Source organism: Mustelus asterias, chromosome 9 (assembly GCF_964213995.1).
Source record: "Mustelus asterias chromosome 9, sMusAst1.hap1.1, whole genome shotgun sequence".
NCBI classification, from domain to species: Eukaryota; Metazoa; Chordata; class Chondrichthyes; order Carcharhiniformes; family Triakidae; genus Mustelus; species Mustelus asterias.
Window position 1 is genome coordinate 14,081,069 of NC_135809.1, and position 19,508 is coordinate 14,100,576.

Here is a 19,508-nt window from a genome sequence, read left to right on the forward strand (position 1 = left end):
ATATATCTTTGATTTGATTTGATTTATTATTGTCACATGTATTGGTATACAGTGAAAAGCGTTGCCTCCTGCACGCAATACAGACAAAGCATATGGTACATAGAGAAAGAAAGAGGGTGCAGAATATAGTGTTGCAGTCATAGCTAGGGTGTAGAGAACAATAGAACCATTGTCTGTACCACAGAATCATAAAATCACCTACCGTGCAGAAAGAGGCCATTTGGCCCATTAAGTCTGCACCCACTCTCCAATAGAGAATACCACCCAGGCTCTATCCCCGTAATTCCATGTATTTACATCACTAATCCCCCTAACCTACACATCTTGGGACACTAAGGAACAACTTAGGATGGCCAATCCACCTAACCTGCACATCTTTGGGGAGGAAACTGGAGCACCCGGATGAAACCCACGCAGATACAGGAGAACACACAAACTCTACAAAGGCAGTCACCCTAGGCTCAAATTGAACCCTGGATCCTGGTATTGTGAGGCAGCAGTGCTAGCCACTGTACTGTTGGTGTTCCTTAATCTGTCAATCAGCTGTGGTCAAGTACCAGTTCATAAAAGTGGGTATACTATGTGCCATACATAAATTTCTTTCTTTAAGGATGAGTCATTTGGCATATATCCCTCACGCTGCTGAATATTGTGATTTCGACGATTATACATTTTACTGCAGTAAGTCTAATATTAAGAGTATGTCCCATTATTCTGGATTTCTGCAATTTCTTCACAAATTAAACATCCTTCTGGAATGCTCCAACTGTTTGTGTTAAGCGAATTGTATACATGATTGCAGTCTCAATATATAAGGCCTTACTGCAACCAATTGCTACATTCTGCCCGACAGAGGAATTATGCCTCAAAATGTGACAAACATTTAATTATACATAACCATCTGTGAAAATTGATATAAATTGTTATTTAGGATGACTAGCGGACACCCAAATAACCTGTGTTTAAGGAACATGCACTGTCAGTGCATAGGAAAGGGTGTAGGCCATTTAGCCCTACAAGCCTGTTAGAATTAGAACAGCACAGGATGGCTACAGCACCAAAAGAGACCATTTCACTTGATTTGCAAGAGCAATTCACTCAGTGCCACTTCCCCTGCCTTTCCCCATAACTCTGCAAAGTTTTCATTTTCAGATAATGAACCATTTCCTTTGATTTGATTTATTATTATCTCATGTATTACCATACAGTGAAAAGTATTGTTTCTTGCGCGCTATACAAAGCATACCATTCATAGAAAAGGAAATGAGAGAGTGCAGAATGTGTTACAGTCATAGCTAGGGTGTAAAGAAAGTTCAACTTAATGCAAGGCAAGTCCATTCAAAAGTCTGACAGCAGCAGGGAAGAAGCTGTTCTTGAGTTGGTTGGTACGTGACATCAGACTTTTGTATCTTTTTCCTGAAGGAAGAAGGTGGAAGAGAGAATGTCCAGGGTGTGTGGGGTCCTTAATTATGCTGACTGCTTTGCTGAGGCAGCGAGAAGTGTAGACAGAGTCAATGGATGGGAGGCTGGTTTGCGTGATGGATTGGGCTACATTCACGACTTTTTGTAGTTTCTTGTAGTCTTGGGCAGACCATGAGCTATACCAAGCTATGATATAACCAGAAAGAATGCTTTCTATGGTGCATCTATAAAAGTTGATGAGAGTTGTAGCTGACATGCCAAATTTCCTTAGTCTTCTGAGAAAGTAGAGGCATTGATGGGCTTTTTTAACTATAGTGTCGGCATGGGGGAATAAGGCAAGTTGTTGGTGATCTGGACACCTAAAAACTTGAAGCTCTCGATCCTTTCTACTACATCCCCATTGATGTAGACAGGGGCATGTTCTCCTTTACACTTCCTGAAGTCAATGGCAATCTCCTTCGTTTTGTTGACATTGAGGAGAGATTATTGTTGCCGCACCAGTTCCTCTATCTCAGTCCTGTACTCAATTATTATGATTGATTCTGCAGCTACGATACTTTCATGCAATGCATTCCACTCACCATCTTAAAAAAAAAGTTTCCTCTTAAAGAGGTGCATGAATAAAGGGGCCTTAGTGTATATGCACACAAGTCATTGAAGGTAGTGGGGTATGCTGAGAGAGCAGTTAATAATGCATATGGTATTCTAGGTTTTATTAAAAGGGGCATTGAGTACAAAAGGAACATAGAACAGTACAGCACAGAACAAGCCCTTCGGCCCACGATGTTGTGCCGAGCTTTATCTGAAACCAAGATCAAGCTATCCCACTCCCTATCATCCTGGTGTGCTCCATGTGCCTATCCAATAAGGAAGGAGGTCATGCTGCATTTGTCTAAGACTTAATTAGGCCTCATCTGGAGTATTGACCGGGTTTTGGGTGCCATAGATGAAGAAGGTTGTGAAGGCATTGGAGAGTGTCTAGAGGACTTTCGCAAGAATGATTCCAGTGAGAAACAACTGCAGCCATGAGGATAGATTGGAGAATTTAGGACTGTTTTCCTTGGAGGAACGAAGGCAGCGAGAAAGCCTGTACTCTCCAGAGTTTAGAAGAATGACAGGAGATCTAATTGAGGTATATAAGATGATAACGGGGATTGACAGGTAGATGTAGACAGTACGTTTCCTCCTGTAGATAATCCAGAATGAGAGATCATAGTTTTAGGATAAGGGTTATCAGATTTAAAACAGATATGGGGAGAAATTAATTCTCTGAAAAGGTTGTGAATCTGTGAAATTCACTACCCAAAGTGCGGTGGATGCCGGGACACTGAGTAAATTTAAAGGAGGTGATGGACAGATTTTTAATTAGTAATGGATTGAAGGGTTATGGTGAATGAGTAGGAGAGTGGAATTGAGGCCGAGATTAGATCAGCCATGATCGTACTGAATGGCAGAGCAGGCTCAAGGGCTGAATTGCCAACTTCTACACAGATTATAAGGATAGCGCAAGTTACCAAAATAGATCTTATACTCTAATGTTCTCAGTAAGTACACAGTCCACGAAAACCAAAAGGACAACTATGGTCAGACACATTACATTTTGAAACCAAATGACAGCTGTTACTTAGAACAACTTCTGTGGATTTCTCACCAAACCCCCGCCCCCAGATACATTGTGCGCCAGCCGGCCTCACTGGAACTCTGGCTTAAGTGTTTCCAAACTCCACTCTGAAATTCAGGCCTTACAATATTCTCCCAAACAGTGCTTCCTCTTGGATGCCTTCACCAAGGATCCACTTCCTGGATTTCAATCTCTCCTTTCAGTATTCCTCTCTCTTCGATTGCTACATGCGTTCAAGCTCCCACAAATCTCTCATGTACCCAACCATATCAATAGAGCACTACTAATTCACAGATGATATTAAGATGTCACCATACTTTTGATTTACCTCAGATATCTAGCTTCGCACCTAACTGACTTTAAAGCTGGCTCTTGCAGTTGTCTCTTTAACACAGAGCACTTTCTCTGCTTTTTACTTGAATTCTTTTGAACAGGACCTTGTTCAACTTCTTGTTCTGTGTTTATTTGATTAAACTGCCTTCCTGAGACATTCTTTTGTCTTAACTCTGTCCGGGGAAGTCTGCTTTCTGCAGTTGCCTGATTCTTTCCTGCCTCTCCTCGGTCCATCTTGCAACTAACACAAAAACACTTTCTAACCTAGGCTGACCTCTGGTTGCTAAGCAATAACATAGTTTTCCTTTAAATCCTGTTTGCTTTAACGTCATAAACTCCATTACCTCATAGGAATATAAACCAAACTGAAGTCATTAACCCTTTTACAAACAGAAACACAACATTAAACTTAAAACTATCATGTGGAGATGCCGGCATTGGACTTGTGAGGGCACAGTAAGAAGTCTCACAATACCAGGTTAAAGTCCAACAGGTTTATTTGGAATCACAAGCTTTTGGACTGATGCTCTTTCATCAGGTGAGTGGAGAGTTGGGTTCACAAACAGGGCATATATAGACAAAGACTCAATTGCAAGATAATGATTGGAATACTAGTCTTTAAAGGTAATCAAGTCTTTACATGCACAGACAATGTGAGTGGAGTTAACTTGCAGAGTTAAAACTATCCCTTATTTCTAAGACACATAAATACAAGTATAAATTAATTTTAAACTGCCCCTGTTTCCTGGCACTCTCTCACAAGAGATTTCAACTCCTCACTTTCGAAGTTCTCGCCTCTAAAGTCTCTCAAAAGCCACTTCAACTCTGACTGTCCCAATGACAGTGCACCTTCCGATGGGTCAATCTCTTCTCCTAAGATGATTCTTCTTCCACTGGATTCTCAAAGCTGTTCTTCCAATTACCAGCACAGCTCCAACTCTCACACAAACTGCTAACTTCACTAAGATGGCACTGCACCTGGGTTTCTGTTTCATTTTTATCTGTCTCTCCCAGCTGCTCCAAGTTATAATTGGCTCCCAGGGTTTATCTGAGCCCTAACTGCATGAAGCTTGTTAATAGCTCCCAGGGCGCTTGTGTTAGTTCTGACCTCACCAAGATGGCGACGCTATCATCCTACACCAAGATGGAGGCACCCGCCCCATCACCAAAATGGCGACACACCTATCTCTTACCAAGATGGCGGCACCCTCCTCCTTCACTAAGATGGCGGCACCCGCTCCCTCTCCTGGATGGCTGCATTCTCCCCTCTGCACAAAAATGGCGGCAAGCTATTTCCGCCGGCGCGCGGTGTATGCCGGGCCCGGTGGCCGGCAGAAGGTTCCAGGCGGCAGCGGCGGCACCATGTCGGGTATCAACAAGTCGGTGGAGCTGCAGTTGCAGGTGCGGCACCAGTCAGAGGAGCTGCAGGATTTCATGCGGGAGCTGGACGGCTGGGAGAAAGACATTAAGAAGAAGGACGACGAGCTCCGGCGGCAGAGCGGCGCGGCCCCGGCCCTGGACCCGGTGGGTAACCGTGGGGAGGGGGATGAGGGTAACCAGACCCTTTACTCAGGCCCCATTCCCACCCTGGGCACTGCCCACCTCCAGTGGGAGCCCCAGAGCTTCACCCCTGACTATTAAACCTGAGAATTGGTGACATTTTAAAGTTTATTTACTAGTATCACAAGTAGGCTTACATTAACACTGCAATGAAGTTACTGTGAAAATCCCCTGGTCGCCACACTCTGGTGCCTGTTCAGGTACACTGAGGGAGAATTTAGCACGGCCAATGCACCTAACCAGCACGTCTTTCGGACTGTGGGAGGAAACCAGAGCACCTGGAGGAAACCCACGCAGACACGGGGAGAATGTGCAGACTCTGCGTAGACAGTGACCCAAGCCGGGAATCGAACCCGGGTCCCTGGCGTTGTGAGGCAGCAGGGCTCGCCACTGTGCCACCGTGCCGCTCACATTTACACTCTCTCACTCCACAGACCCTGCTGGACATTTACAGCACTTCCTGGTTTTATTTTGGATTTCTACCTTCTGCAATATTTTGTTCTTGGAGTCATAGAATCCTACAGTGCAGAAGGAGGCCATTTGGCCCATCGAGTCTGCGCCGACCACAATCCCAACCAGATCTTACTCCCGTAACACCACGTATTTACCCTGCTAATCCCCGACACGGTCATAGAAATCATAGAAACCCTACAGTGCAGAAGGAGGCCATTCGGCCCATCGAGTCTGCACCGACCACAATCCCACCCCACATATTTACCCGCTAATCCCTCTAACCTACACATCCCAGGACTCTAAGGGGCAATTTTTAACCTGGCCAATCAACCTAACCCGCACATCTTTGGACTGTGGGAGGAAACCGGAGCACCCGGAGGAAACCCACGCAGACATGAGGAGAATGTGCAAACTCCACACAGACAGTGACCCGAGCCGGGAATCGAACCCAGGACCCTGGAGCTGTGAAGCAGCAGTGCTAACCACTGTGCTACCGTGCCGTCAGTTTAACATAGCCAATCAACCTAACCTGCACAACTTTGGACTGTGGGAAACCAGAACATCTGGTGGAAACCCACGCAAGCATGGGGAGAATGTGCAAATTCCACACAGTTAGAGACCCGAGGCCAGAATTGAACCATTATGCCACCCTAGTCTGTTGTTCAGTTATGGTTTTTGTTCTACACTGCTCCCCCCGCCCTTATTTTTATGTCTTTAAAAATAAATAATTTGCATTTGAGCAGCATCTTTGGGGACATCCTGGGGTTACCAAAGCATTTTAACAGCCACTGACTGACTTGTGAAATGCATATTGTAATGAGAAATGCTAAGCACAGCCTGCACCCACAAACAAACCGTTAATTTTTCTTCTTTAAGTAAGTTTGATTGAAGGAACTTGTTTTATATTTAAGTGGTTGCATGATTGCTTTAAGAGCTGATCACATGATTTTATATTTTGTCATTAGGGTTTTGCACAGGTTGCTGAATTTTAGTTTATTCTCTGTACAGGCTCCTAGAATAAGTGTGTTGTTTGAATCTGTGTCTCTTGTTAAAACCCACTTATGTATGTTGGGGCATAGTCCCTTAAAGGAATGGTTCAGGTGCCCCTGGGGGTGGGGTGATCTGCCTGCCCTGGGAGGGCAGTTGTAGTTCGTTGTGTGGAGCGAGTAAGACCTACAATAAATACCTGCGTTCCTCAGTGTCTGGCTGTGGTGTGAGTTCTTGGGGATACACCCCATTAGTGTAGAATTTAACACTGGCGACGAAGGTTGGAGTGACTGGGGGCTCCTAGGGTGAAGGATCGGGACATTCATCATGGACCGTCTGCCGAGATCCACGGGCAAGGTGAAAAGAAAACCCCTCGGAGGACAGGTAGATTCATGGAAGTAAGAAGGCATCGTGGGAAGTAGAGTGGAACAGATTGGGTGCTGTCAATGGGTGTTGCTAGTCTGTCTCCATGGCCTTTGCTGGCATCTGTCGTCACAGGGCGATCAGAGGAGGTCTCAGTCGTTGGGTGACAGGGGATACCGTGTGTTCGGGGAGAAGGGAGTGCAAGAGCCAGTATGAAAACAGGCTTAGGACCTTGGTTCAGTGTGGGGAAACCCCTGCCGCCAACAAAACAAAATTAGCATGATAGGTGCGTTCAAGGAAGCCGAGTTGTGGATGGCCTACATTGAACGGTTCCGTATATTTGTGACAGCAAATCGGATGGTGGACGACCTCATTGTGCCGGTCTTAGCACGGTTAGAAGTAAGGCATTTGGCATTCTAAGGAGTTTACTGCAGCCAGAGAAACTGGTTGAGAAGTCGTTCCAGGCGTTGTACACTGTGTTGGAGGGACATTTCACGCCAAAAAGGCTGCTGATTGCAGAGCATTTCCGTTTTACAAGTGGGACCATTTGGAGGGCGAGACCACCACCAAATTCCTGGCTACCCCCAAAAGCCTTGGGGGAGCATTACAACTTCTGGACCTGCTACAGGACCGGCTTGTATGTGGCCTCCAACAGGAAGCAATTTAGTGAAGACTATTGGCAGAGCTGCAGCTGGAGTTTAAGAAGGCTTTTGAGATGGCAACAAACAACTGTCCTGTACCGACAATTCCCACTAACTGCTTAGATATGGCCTTAGTTCGGGGTTCTTCCCTTGCGGACCAAGTCTACTACCTGACTAAGTATGAGATCCTTCAGTATGGCATTGTTCACCTTAGCAACTGTAATTGGTACCTTATGATCTTATGAAAAGTACATAATCTGGATAATCTCATCTGGGACATATCTATTACAACGCAATGGGCAGCCTGGATAACGCATCCGCATTTGCTTTGCATACTGAGTAGGGCTGAATGTAGCAGTTCAGTTCGAAAAAGAAGCATTGAATATAATTTTTTGTGTACAAAAGTTTCATCATTTATATGATCGTCATTTCACATTATTGACTGATTATCAACTCTTGAACTATTTTTGGGCCATATAAAGGCATACTGTCATTAGCTGCTAACCGATTAGAAAGATGGTCACTGATCTTGTCTGCACACACAGTGCCATACTAATGCTGATGCATTATTACGCTTACCTTTACCTATTGAGCAGATGCCACCAGCTTGTTTTACTAATTAATTTTTGCTAGTAAATCATTTGCTTGTGACAACTTCACAAGTTCAGAGACAAATCAGAAATGATCCCATGTTGGCGAAGGCTGATGGATATGGTATTGAAAAGAACGGTAGCTGGAAAGCATTGTCCACATCCTGATTTAAACTTGTCAAGAAAGTTGAGTTGACCATCCAATGTGGGTGTCTATCTTAGGGAATCTGAGTGATCATTCCTCCTAGTCCGCGTGGAAAAGTTCTTGAATGGCTACATGAAGTCGTGGTATAGTCCAGATGAAGGAATTAGCGCACAGTTATTTTTGGTGGCCATGTCTGGATGCGCAAATTGAAGAAAAAGTGGCACAGTGTCAGTCCTGTGCATGGATAGGAAGTACACCACCCTTGTCTCCTTAACACCCTTGGGAGCGGCCTAAAATGTCACGTTAATGATTGCATGTAGATTTTGCTATTAATTGCATAATTGATGCACGCTCAGTGGCCAGAAGTTATCATGAGGTCTACGACATCTGAACAAACCATGCAAGATATGTCATTAAGTTTTTCTAAGATTTGGTAAACCTGAACAGATTGTTAGCAATATTTCACAAACGTTTGAGGATTATCTCAAAGTAAATGGTATTCAGCATATAAAATCCACGCCTTATCATCCATCGACCGATGGATTAGCTGAAAGATATGTACAATCCTTGAAACATTCTTTAAAAGTTTCAAGAAACCAAGGTTCATTATCACGTTACATGAATAATTTTTTGGCACCTTAAATACTACTCATGCAAATACCCAAAGTTCATCTCCAATACTACTCTTAAAGAAAAGTTGAGAACTACTTTTGATTTTTTAATTACCTTCAGAAACTTCAGAAAAAGTAGAGCATCAACAACAATCTCAAGTTTCTAGATAAGAAATGAGGGAAGACGATGCTCGTTTCAACAAGGAGTTCCAGTGTTAGCATGTAATTATGCCATAAGTGAGAAATGGGTACCAACCATAGTTTTAGCAAAAGCCAGTCCAACTTCTTACATGGTTCAAACCAAAGCTGAACTAGTTTGGTGACGCCATACTGATCACTTGTCACCTCAATTATTTGTCTGAATCACCTTCAGAAGTATCACATTCTCTACTCCCCAGTGTTGTGAATGCTACTACGGAAAGGCTTAGTTGAAATGAATTGCCTGATTGTGTATTTGCTACTAAACCACATGAGAACGATGCAGAATTAATTCAAGATAAATGTCTGTTGAAGTTCCAAATCAAACTTCGAGGATCAAGGACAGCCAAATTCCAGGACATTGTGTACAACCCAAGAGGAATAGATATCCTCCTGATCAATTTTATTACTGACTTTCTTATTGACCGTGTATAATGATTGATGGTGCATAGTACGGTTTCTAGAGTAGTATTGATCCTATATATAACATGACCACAGAGGTAAAGGGGAGGGACGTTATAAATTTAAAAGGGTCGCATGGTTGCTTTGAGCTGATCACATGATTTGATGTTGCTGTCATTAGGGTTCTGCACAGGCTGTTGCTTAAGTTTTTGTTTTCTGTACAAACTGGAATAAATCTGTTGTCAGTTTGAATCTACGTGTGCAAACCACATCTTTTCTTTTTGTTAAAACCCACAAGCCCTAACATCATTGGAACATTACAGAACTAAATTGGCCAGGAAACACGCACACAATTCCCCTACACTTTTTACAATGAGTGCAATGGAATCTTTTATGTCACTTGCAGGGGCAGACAGGGCTTTCATTTAATGTTTGAGAAAGTACAGCTCCGATAGAACGGCAGTCCCTCTCTACTATGCTGAAGTGCCAGCTAGGATTTTATGCTCAACTCATTGAGTTTTGAATTAAGTTTTCAAAAGGTGCGGGTGCTACCACCGAGCCACAACTGCTGCATGGTGCATTATCTTTGGTGTTGCTTAAATTGACCCAATTGAGGGTGTGAACTGTATTCTGTATGATAAATTATCAAGATATATTTAATAGTAGCTGCACATGTCAGAACCATTTATTTGGGCTTTTTCATATCTGCGACAGTCTGCGGTGCTACACAGGCACCATTGACAGAGTTTTAAACTGCAAATCCCCCTATTTATAGCATCACGAATGCACTCGGGGAAATTCACTTTCCCTTGACTGTGCGTTAGTAGGTGCTATGATAAGGAGTGCTTTCCTTTAGCCATCCAAGTTGGGGAGAGTTCAGCTATGGCGATCCTGTGTGGGTTGCTGGTCTGGTGAGCAGGAGTTCGCTCACTAATATACAAGAGCTGGTTAAATTTTAACAGCTTGATGAATAGCAGGATTGTTTGCTCTGAGCTTTAGGCATTGTCTCATGCCTGAGTTACATTGTTGTTACATATCAAAGTGGCCTTGTGTCAATATAGCGTATAGAATAAGTAGAGTTTATGCATTTGGTTAAATGTAGCTGATTGTACTTTTAAAATTTACAGACGTTACCACCTGTGAGAAATCGAAATTATAAGAAAAATACAAATAAAAAGACTGTTTCTCGGAACAATAGAAAGAACAAAGAAAATAAATCAACAAGAATAAAATCTTTTGACTATAAGTCTTGGGAAAAATTTGATGTGGTAAGTTTTTTGATGATGAATTTGACACAATGATGCATTTTACCATGATTTCCATTCCTGCTTCACCTGTCTGCCAAATACTACTTTTGTTTGACAAATCCTTTTGTGGAGAATGGACCCTTTTAATTTGTATATTCAGTTCAATATAGGGCAGACACCTTTAGACTTGATTAGACTATAAAATAAAAATTATAGAATAAATAAGTAATAAAACAGCTTGGGCCTTTTTTTTACTTTTGACTCATTTTGCCATGATTACAAAAGTAAAAAGATTTGATACGTTTTTGTGGGATTCTTTCATGGGATGCTGATGTCACTAACAAAGTCAGCATTTGTTGTCTATCCTTAATTGTCCTTGAACTGAGCAGTTTGGGCTGCCATTTCAAAGGCACTTGAGTCAATTACATGGTTGCAAGTCTGGGGCCACATGCAAGCCAGGTCAGGTATGGCTTCCTGAAGGGCATTAGTGAATGAAATGAGTCAATGATGGTGGGTCACCATTACTTAGACTAACTTTTAAATCCCAACTTTGTTTATTGAATTTAAGTTTCATCAGTTACCATGCTAGAATTTGAACTTATGTCCCCAGAGACTTTATCTGGGCCTATGGATTGCTAGTGCAGTGACATTACTACAATGTCACCGTCTCTCTCCTTTATACACGAGTTGGCCCATGGGGCTACCAGGGATCTTCTCCACATGCTCTACAATATATTTGGTGGTCAGTAAAACACAATTTCCCTTTTGCAAGACGAGGTTGACTCTACTTGAATGCAATTTTATGCCCTATTATCTTCTCAATAATGGATTCCAGCATTTTCCTATGCCAGATATTAGGCTAACTGGCCTATAATCCCCCTGCTGTCCCTCTCCCTCCTTTCTTTAATCGAAGTATCACATCCACAATTTTCTAAATTGCTGGGATCATTACAGAATCCAAGGAAATTTAGGAGATCACAATCCCTGCATCTATTTCCTCAGCAGCCTCTTCTTTCGAGACCATGGGATGAAAGGCGTCAGGTCGAATGGACGTGTCAACCTTTTAGTTCTAATAGTTTCCCCAATACCTTTTCCATTGTGATTGTCATAATTTCCTTCCGTTTACGTATTGATTTTCAAATATTCATGTTTCTTTGTCTTCTGCAGTGAGGACGGACTGAAAATACCTGTTCAGTGCGACAACCGTTTCTTCGTTTCCCATTATATTCCCCAGTTTCATTCTCTAGGGACTAATGATTACAGTTCTTTTCCTTTTAAATACTTATAGAAACTCTTGCCATCTATTTTTATATTCCTAGCCATCTTTCTCTTGTACTCATTTTTCTGCATTCATTTTCTTATTAATTCCTTGTGGATTTCTAAATTCTATCCAACCCTCAACCAAACACTAATCTTTGCACTATTGTAAGCTTTTTCAACTAATATTACTCTTACCTTCCTTTCTTAGCCATGAATGCCTCATCAGTTTCATAGAATTTTTCTTAATGGAATACATCTTTGCTGAGAGCTGTGGAATATCTCCTTAAATATCTACTTCTGTTCCTCCTCTGTGCTGCCTTGTAACCTATTTTCTCAGCTCACTTTAGCCAACTTTGTCCTTGTACTGTCTTTTAAGTTAAGACACTAATCCTGGGCCCACGTTTTTCAGACTAGATGCAGGGAGGATGTTTCCCCTGATTGGGTAATCTAGACATGATGTGGAGATGCCGGCGTTGGACTGGGGTAAATACAGTAAGAAGTTTAACAACACCAGGTTAAAGTCCAACAGGTTTATTTGGTAGCAAAAGCCACAAGCTTTTGGAGCCTTAAGCCCCTTCCTCAGGTCAGTCACCTGAGGAAGGGGTTTAAGGCTCCGAAAGCTTGGGATTAAAGGGGATCAAATTAATCTTGCATTTCTTCTATTGCATTAGGACAAAGTACTGGAAGATCTGGATAAAAATGACAGCACTCCAGAGCCGGATACAGAAGATGAGGAAATAGATATAGAAAAAGCTCTTTCGGAGAAAGAAAAGGTATGTCACCAAGGTCACTGGACAATCGTGAACAGCTACTGGGGAGAAATAGTGGCACAGTGGTTAGCGCTGCTGCCTCACAGCTCCAGGTTCAGTTCTGGCGTTGGGTGACTGTCTGTCTGTGTGGAGTTTGCACGTTCTCTGCATGGGTTTCTTCTGGGTGCTCCGGTTTCCTCCCACTGTCCAAAGATGTGCAGGTTAGATGGATTAGGCCAAGAGTGCAAGTTTCAAAAGCGTTTTGCAATCCTGCTGCATACACACTCAAATGGTGGTGACAATCTGTTATCTAAAGTGCTCTGTTTCTGACAGTATACTTCAATTTATTTCAAAGCAATTTTTTTGAAGACTGAACTGTCCCATCAAAATTGAGGGAGGATTTAAAAAATTGACATTTCTTATGCTCTTGTCACCTGCCTTTTCTGAATATAGCATCCGGACATTTAATAGACCTTTAGCTCATGGCCAACCTCCTGTAATGTTTTACACCAATGACACCATATGCTTTTTAATCTCTTTAAACATATCTATTATAAATCAAAGCTGAGCACATTTGGATGTACTGCCCCAGCTCACTAAAACATTTTATCTCTTACTGGCAGCCATGTCTCTTGCTCTCTTACTTTAGCTGTTTTGTGAAAATTGCCAATTACCAGCTAAATAAAACTGACATTCAGTTAGCATCCCCTGTGTCTCTACATTCCTCAAGAAAAGCTTTGAGACAATTGGACCACTGTCCTTCCGAGGGTCGGCCCTGCTTTCACAGTGATTCACAGAGCAATCCTGCTGATCTAAATGCATTGTCATTTAGAGGCACCCAGAGAGAGAATTTAACAAATAACAGACTATTTTTCTTGCTTAATTGAGCAACTGGCTTTTCAGCTTCCAGATCACCAGAAACCCATCAGCTGAACTATAATCTGACAAACATAGCAATGGCCTGACCAAAACACGATTCCTGCCAACAGCAATGTGGTTCATTCCACCTTGCTCAATGAGGGACAGATGACAAATAGTGGTGTAACAAGTGACACCTATGCTCTTAATCATAACTATCACTGCAACTTTAATGCTCAGTATTGTATGACTCAAAATGCATGGCGTCAAATTAGCACGTGTGATGAGCATGTTAGACATCACTGTTGCAATCTGGGAAATGCAGCAGCCATTTTTAAATTTAAAGTTTATTTATTAGTCACAAGTAGGCTTACATTCACACTGTAATGAAGTTACTGTGAAAATCCCCTAGTCGCCACACTCCGGCACTTGTTCAGGTACACCGAGGGAGAACTTAGCATGACCAATGCACCTAACCCACACATTTCTGGATTGTGGGAGGAAACCAGAGCACCCGGAGGAAACCCACACAGACAAGGGGAGAATGTGCAAACTCCACACAGTGACCCAAGCTGGAAATCGAACCTGGGCCCCTGGCGCTGTGAGGCAGCAGTGCTAACCACTGCAAAGTCCCACAAACAGCAACGTGATAACCAGTCAGTCAATTTTTTTAGTGCTACTTATAAAACCACTTCCAGCCCCAGAACCTTTAGCATCTTGAGCCCACTCACTGCTTAGAATAGACGGTGTCTAAACTTAGCACCTTTTAACGTAGAATTTCAGTTTCCAATGCATTTCTCCTGATATGGCTTGTAATATTAGAAATGTGTTGGGCAAACAATACTGCACTATCAGGGATTCATTGCCTTTGAAGATGCCCTAAATTGCCCATAAGTTTTTCTCTATCTTGTATTTTCTGACACTAAAATTCAAAGCTGAATCTTTTGGGGTTAGAAGTTTGCAAGAAAAATTAGTTCTAAGTTGCAGTTAGCATCTTGATGTGAATGAATACTTTTAATCAGTTTGGCCACAGCCTCGTATACAACAAAGAACAATACAGCACAGGAACAGGCCCTTCGGCCCTCTAAGCCCGCGCCGCTCCCTGGTCCAAACTAGACCATTCTTTTGTATCCCTCCATTCCCACTCCGTTCATGTGGCTATCTAGATAAGTCTTAAACGTTCCCAGTGTGTCCGCCTCCACCACCTTGCCTGGCAGCGCATTCCAGGCCCCCACCACCCTCTGTGTAAAATATGTCCTTCTGATATCTGTGTTAAACCTCCCCCACCCCCCCCCCCCCCCCCCCACCCCTCACCTTAAACTTATGACCCCTTGTGAACGTCACCACCGACCTGGGAAAAAGCTTCCCACCGTTCACCCTATCTATGCCTTTCATAATTTTATACACCTCTATTAGGTCACCCCTCATCCTCCGTCTTTCCAGTGAGAACAACCCCAGTTTACCCAATCTCTGCTCATAACTAAGCCCTTCCATACCAGGCAACATCCTGGTAAACCTCCTCTGCACTCTCTCTAAAGCCTCCACACTTCTGGTAGTATGGCGACCAGAACTGGGCACGGTATTCCAAATGCGGCCGAACCAACGTATATGGAGATGGTGTCGTATCCTCCCTTAAGTGAATCAAATAGATTTGATGATGAATGTACTTGATTTTCTTGACAGGGTAATAATTACTTCAGAGAAGGGAAATATGATGAAGCAATAGACTGTTATACCCGAGCCATGACAATGAATCCATATAACCCAGTCTTCCCTACAAATCGTGCATCAACATTCTTAAAAATTAAAAAGTAAGTACAGCAATAAAAGTGTACCTCTATAAGGAGTTTAGTTTATTTCTAAAGAAATATTTTGTATTCCATGAAACAGAACTGTTCCTATTGAAGTACAAGTAGAATGTACTATTTACTAACTTTCATTGCAGCTTTGTTCATACCGGGTCTTAACTAGTTTCGCTACAGGGAACACTTAGGCTAACTTTGATTTCACAAACAGATCCTGATGTTTTATAGTTTACACAAATCTCTGAAAATCATACATTTAAAATTTTCCAACGTAGTTATATGCAAGTGCCTAGTGTTGATTAAGACTGTATATTCAACCCTAATGTTAAAATGCTTGTTTTCTGAGTGTGGGGAGTGGGGGACAGGGGACTTGACACGGGCTACTCCCGCCTATCTCCAAAATGAGATGCAACAAGGTTCTCTCTTGCTCAGTGGCCTATTCTGGCCCTGTCCATAACCTTGCCGCCTTCCTCCTCCTCCGCTTCATTATCCTCATCTCCCTCCTCAACATCCTCCTCACCGGAGAAAATGTGGTGCTCACCAATATCCTTCTGTTCTAGTGGTACCCACATGGTACCATTAACCTGTTTTCACGATCTATGTCAATGTTGTGTCTTTCATTACCTTCCTGTTGAGAAACTGTTGGCCTGTTGCTCCACCCATTTTAACTTTGACTGTGATTAGTAATTTGCTGCACGGGGAATTTAGCATACACTGCATTAATAGAGGTTTATAGCATGGAAACAGGCCCTTTGGCCCAACTTGTCCATGCTGCCCCTTTTTTAAACCCCTAAGCTAGTCCCAATTGCCTGCATTTGGCTCATATCCCTCTATATCCATCTTGCCCATGTAACTGTCTAAGCGCTTTTGAAAAGACAAAATTGTACCCGTCTCTACTACTACCTCTGGCAGCTTGTTCCAGACACTCACCACCCTCTGTGTGAAAAAACTGCCCCTCTGGACCCTTTTGTATCTCTCCCCTCACCTTAAACCTATGCCCTCCAGTTTTAGACTCCCCTATCTTTGGGAAAAGATGTTGACTATCTAGCTGATCTATGCCCCTCATTATTTTATGAACCTCTATAAGATCACCTCTAAGCCTCTTATGCTCCAGAGAAAAAAGTCCCAGTCTATCCAGCCTCTCCTTATAACTCAAACCATCAAGTTCCAGTAGCATCCTAGTAATGTCAGCATGCATGTTTGCATGTTGACATTTGGGAGCAGTATCACTCATAGCCTCGCTGATTTTGGGTCATCTTAAACCTTTGTGGAGAAACAAACTGTGGAATGAGATGTAGTGTAACTGATTTTTTGTTTTCTGATGCAGGTACGCCGTTGCCGAATCAGATTGCAATTTGGCTATTGCACTGGACAAATCTTTTGTGAAAGCTTACCTTCGGAGAGGTGCTGCTCGTATGAAACTGCAAAACGTTCAAGGCGCAAAAGAAGGTTCGTGATTTTAAATGTGAAAATTGGGAGTGCTGTAAAGCTCTTCCTGATTCTGTTCACCATTCAATCATTTGAGGACTGAAGAACTCATGGCTTTCTGTGTAAAGAATAAGATATGGATTTTAATTTTCATATTTGTTTAAAAAGCTGCACAGTCCTGAGACATTGTTAATTTCTATCAATAAAACCGTTTCCTTTCCTCTAACACTTCAGATTTTGAAATGGTGTTAAACATGGATGCACAAAATTTTGAAGCGCAAAATGAACTCCGAAAAGTAAATGAGGTAAAATTTAATTCTTTCCCTCAAACATTCTGTCCACATTTGAAAGGCGTTCTATTTTGTACACATGTTTTGAATTAATGCTGTTAACCTTTAACTAAATTAGTTTTTCTTGTGACCAGTGGGAACCTCAGAAGGTTAAAGTTGTCAAAAGTGATAGTTGGAATGTCTGTAAAAGTCATCTGTTGCAAGGATTTTAAGCATGTGGGTTTTAAAACACGCAGTGACTTTCTGCTGCTTTTAAGCGTTAAAGTTGTAGGAATTCGAGACAGCAACTGGGAATCAATAAGTAGTTAACCTAAAGGGTAAGAAAACTGCAGATGTCTAAAGGAATTACGATGGGCTGAGGAAATGGATCAAATGTAGTATCCTAAGAACCTGAAACAGAAGCTGCTAGAAATACTCAGCAGGCCTAGCAGCATCAGAGAATGGGGAGAGAGTTACAGGAAGCAGAATTAACATTTCAGATGTGACCTTTCATCAGAGCCTGAGTTACATGCTGATTTTATATGTGCATTAATAGTTTAGATTCAGAATGGCGATGCCTGCCAAAACCTGGGTGTTTGAGTTGCTGCATTCCACTGGTTTTGCATTCTTGTAGAGGCCAAACCAATGTATTTGCATCACTTCGCATGTCACATTATAAGAACAAAGAAAATTGCAGCACAGGAATAGGCTCTTCGGCCCTCCAAGCCTGCACCGACCATGCTGCCCGACTTAACTAAAGCCCCTACCCTTGCGGGGACCATATCCCTCTATGTTGCAGTTTGTTGAAAACAACAGTGTCTATACATATATGTTATCCCCTTTTTTCATTCTTACACTTTTTCTGATATTTCTTATAATAAGTTGACCATGAGAAACACCAGCTGAGCCTAATCTTTAATAGGAAACTGAATAAAGATTAAGGGGTCAGAGATCCTTATCCCTTTTACGTCCTCTGTAACCTAGAATACTGAAATAATTTCATGGCAGTCAGGGCAACAGTAATAATGCAATGTTTCTCCCTGCCCCAGTGCCATCTACTTATCTTGGACACTTACTTTCTCCCTGGCTTGTTATTTTCAAATAGGACCTTTTAAGCTTACCTGCTTTACAGCAGCTAGTGCCATAAAAAGGCCCATTGTGTCCTCCTTTGCTCCAATTCTTTAATGCTGGGCCCCAATGAAAAGTTGCACTGCTTGGATCTTGTCTGGCCTGAGTCAGAAGGTCGGAAGAAACTTGGTGCAGTTAAGTGGGTACACAGTGGTAATTCATGCTGATTGCCACTCTGAGGAAGAATTGAATTGATTTATTATTGTCACATGCATTGGGATACAGTGAAAAGTATTGTTTCTTGCAAGCTATACAGGCAAAACATACCATTCATACAGTATATAGGAGAGAAGGAAAAGATAGGGTGCAGAATGTAGTGTTGCAGTTACAAATAGGGTGAGGAGAAATATCAGCTTCATGTGTGATAGGACTATTCAAAAGTCTGGCAGCAGGGAAGAAGCTGTTCTTGAGTCGGTTGGTGTGTGTTTTCAGACTTTTGTATCTTTTTCCCGACGGAAGAAGGTGGAAGAGAATATATCCGGGTGTGTGTGGGGTCCTTGATTATGCTGGCTGCTTTTCTTATATTTTGTCATGTGCGGATTTATGCAAATTGATAAATATACCTGTCTTTTTTTCTCAGGCTTTAGGGTCAGAACAGCCTGGTAAAGATCAGAATCAATTGAGTCAAAATGAAGAAATGGATACCAATAAAGAAGAGAAACTGACTGGAACACAAGCGAAACAACAGGCAATTTTTGAGAAAGACTTGGTATGTCTGTGCCTCGTAATTAAAAGGGTTCAAAATGCCAGTCAGAATCAGATATGAATCTGGCTAGGGTTAACTGGCCAGGCAACCATAATGCCCTGGGCTTTGCTGCATTTTTGTTGTAAATTAGCTAGCTCAGAAATAAAAACAGAAAATGTTGGAAATACCAAGCAGGTTGGACAGCAACTGCAGAGCAACCCGTTAACTTATATGTTGCTGACCCTTCAGACGTTGGCTGTAATTTGTTGTGGTTTTTGGTAGCACACCCACCTCAGTCACAGGGTTCACAGTTCAAGTCCCATTTCAGGAATTGAGCACAAAAGTCAAAGCTGACACTCTAGTTCCATACTGCCCTTCAGATTAGATACTAAAAGGAGGCCCTATGTGCCTGTTCGGGTGGATATAAAAGATCACAGGCTGTATTTCATAAAAGAGCAGGGAAATAATTCCTGGGGTCCTGTCCAATGTTTATCCCTCAACTAGCGTCACTAAAACACTTTATCTGGTCATTATCACATTGCTTTTGGTGGGAGTTCGCTATATGCATATTGGCAGCTGTTTCAACACGTAACTACGTTTCAACAGTAACTACAATTCAAATAGTACTTCATTCACTTTGAGATGGTGGATGGTGGCCGTCAAAAGTGCCATATCAATTGAAGTCTTTTTTTTCTTTTCTAATTTGCAATGGAAAACATTGATTCGTGAGTGCTGTGCTGTATCTGCACTGGG

The 19,508-nt window shown here is 42.3% G+C and overlaps 1 protein-coding gene across 4 annotated transcripts in view; it reads left to right on the plus strand.

Moving 5' to 3' along the window:
• Nucleotides 1-4,679: 4,679 nt before the first annotated feature.
• rpap3 (RNA polymerase II associated protein 3) overlaps nt 4,680-19,508 on the plus strand; it is a 46,418-nt gene continuing 31,589 nt past the window's right edge. For all 4 annotated transcript variants that reach the window (XR_013498719.1, XR_013498720.1, XM_078219711.1 and 1 more), the window contains exons 1-7: nt 4,680-4,900; nt 10,454-10,594; nt 12,505-12,606; nt 15,124-15,251; nt 16,573-16,694; nt 16,908-16,978; nt 18,651-18,779. Coding sequence is in view for 2 of the 4 variants with exons in the window: in XM_078219711.1 (XP_078075837.1) it covers nt 4,739-4,900; nt 10,454-10,594; nt 12,505-12,606; nt 15,124-15,251; nt 16,573-16,694; nt 16,908-16,978; nt 18,651-18,779 (855 nt within the window). In the remaining 2 variants the exon portion in view is untranslated. The remainder of the gene's footprint in view (nt 4,901-10,453; nt 10,595-12,504; nt 12,607-15,123; nt 15,252-16,572; nt 16,695-16,907; nt 16,979-18,650; nt 18,780-19,508) is intronic.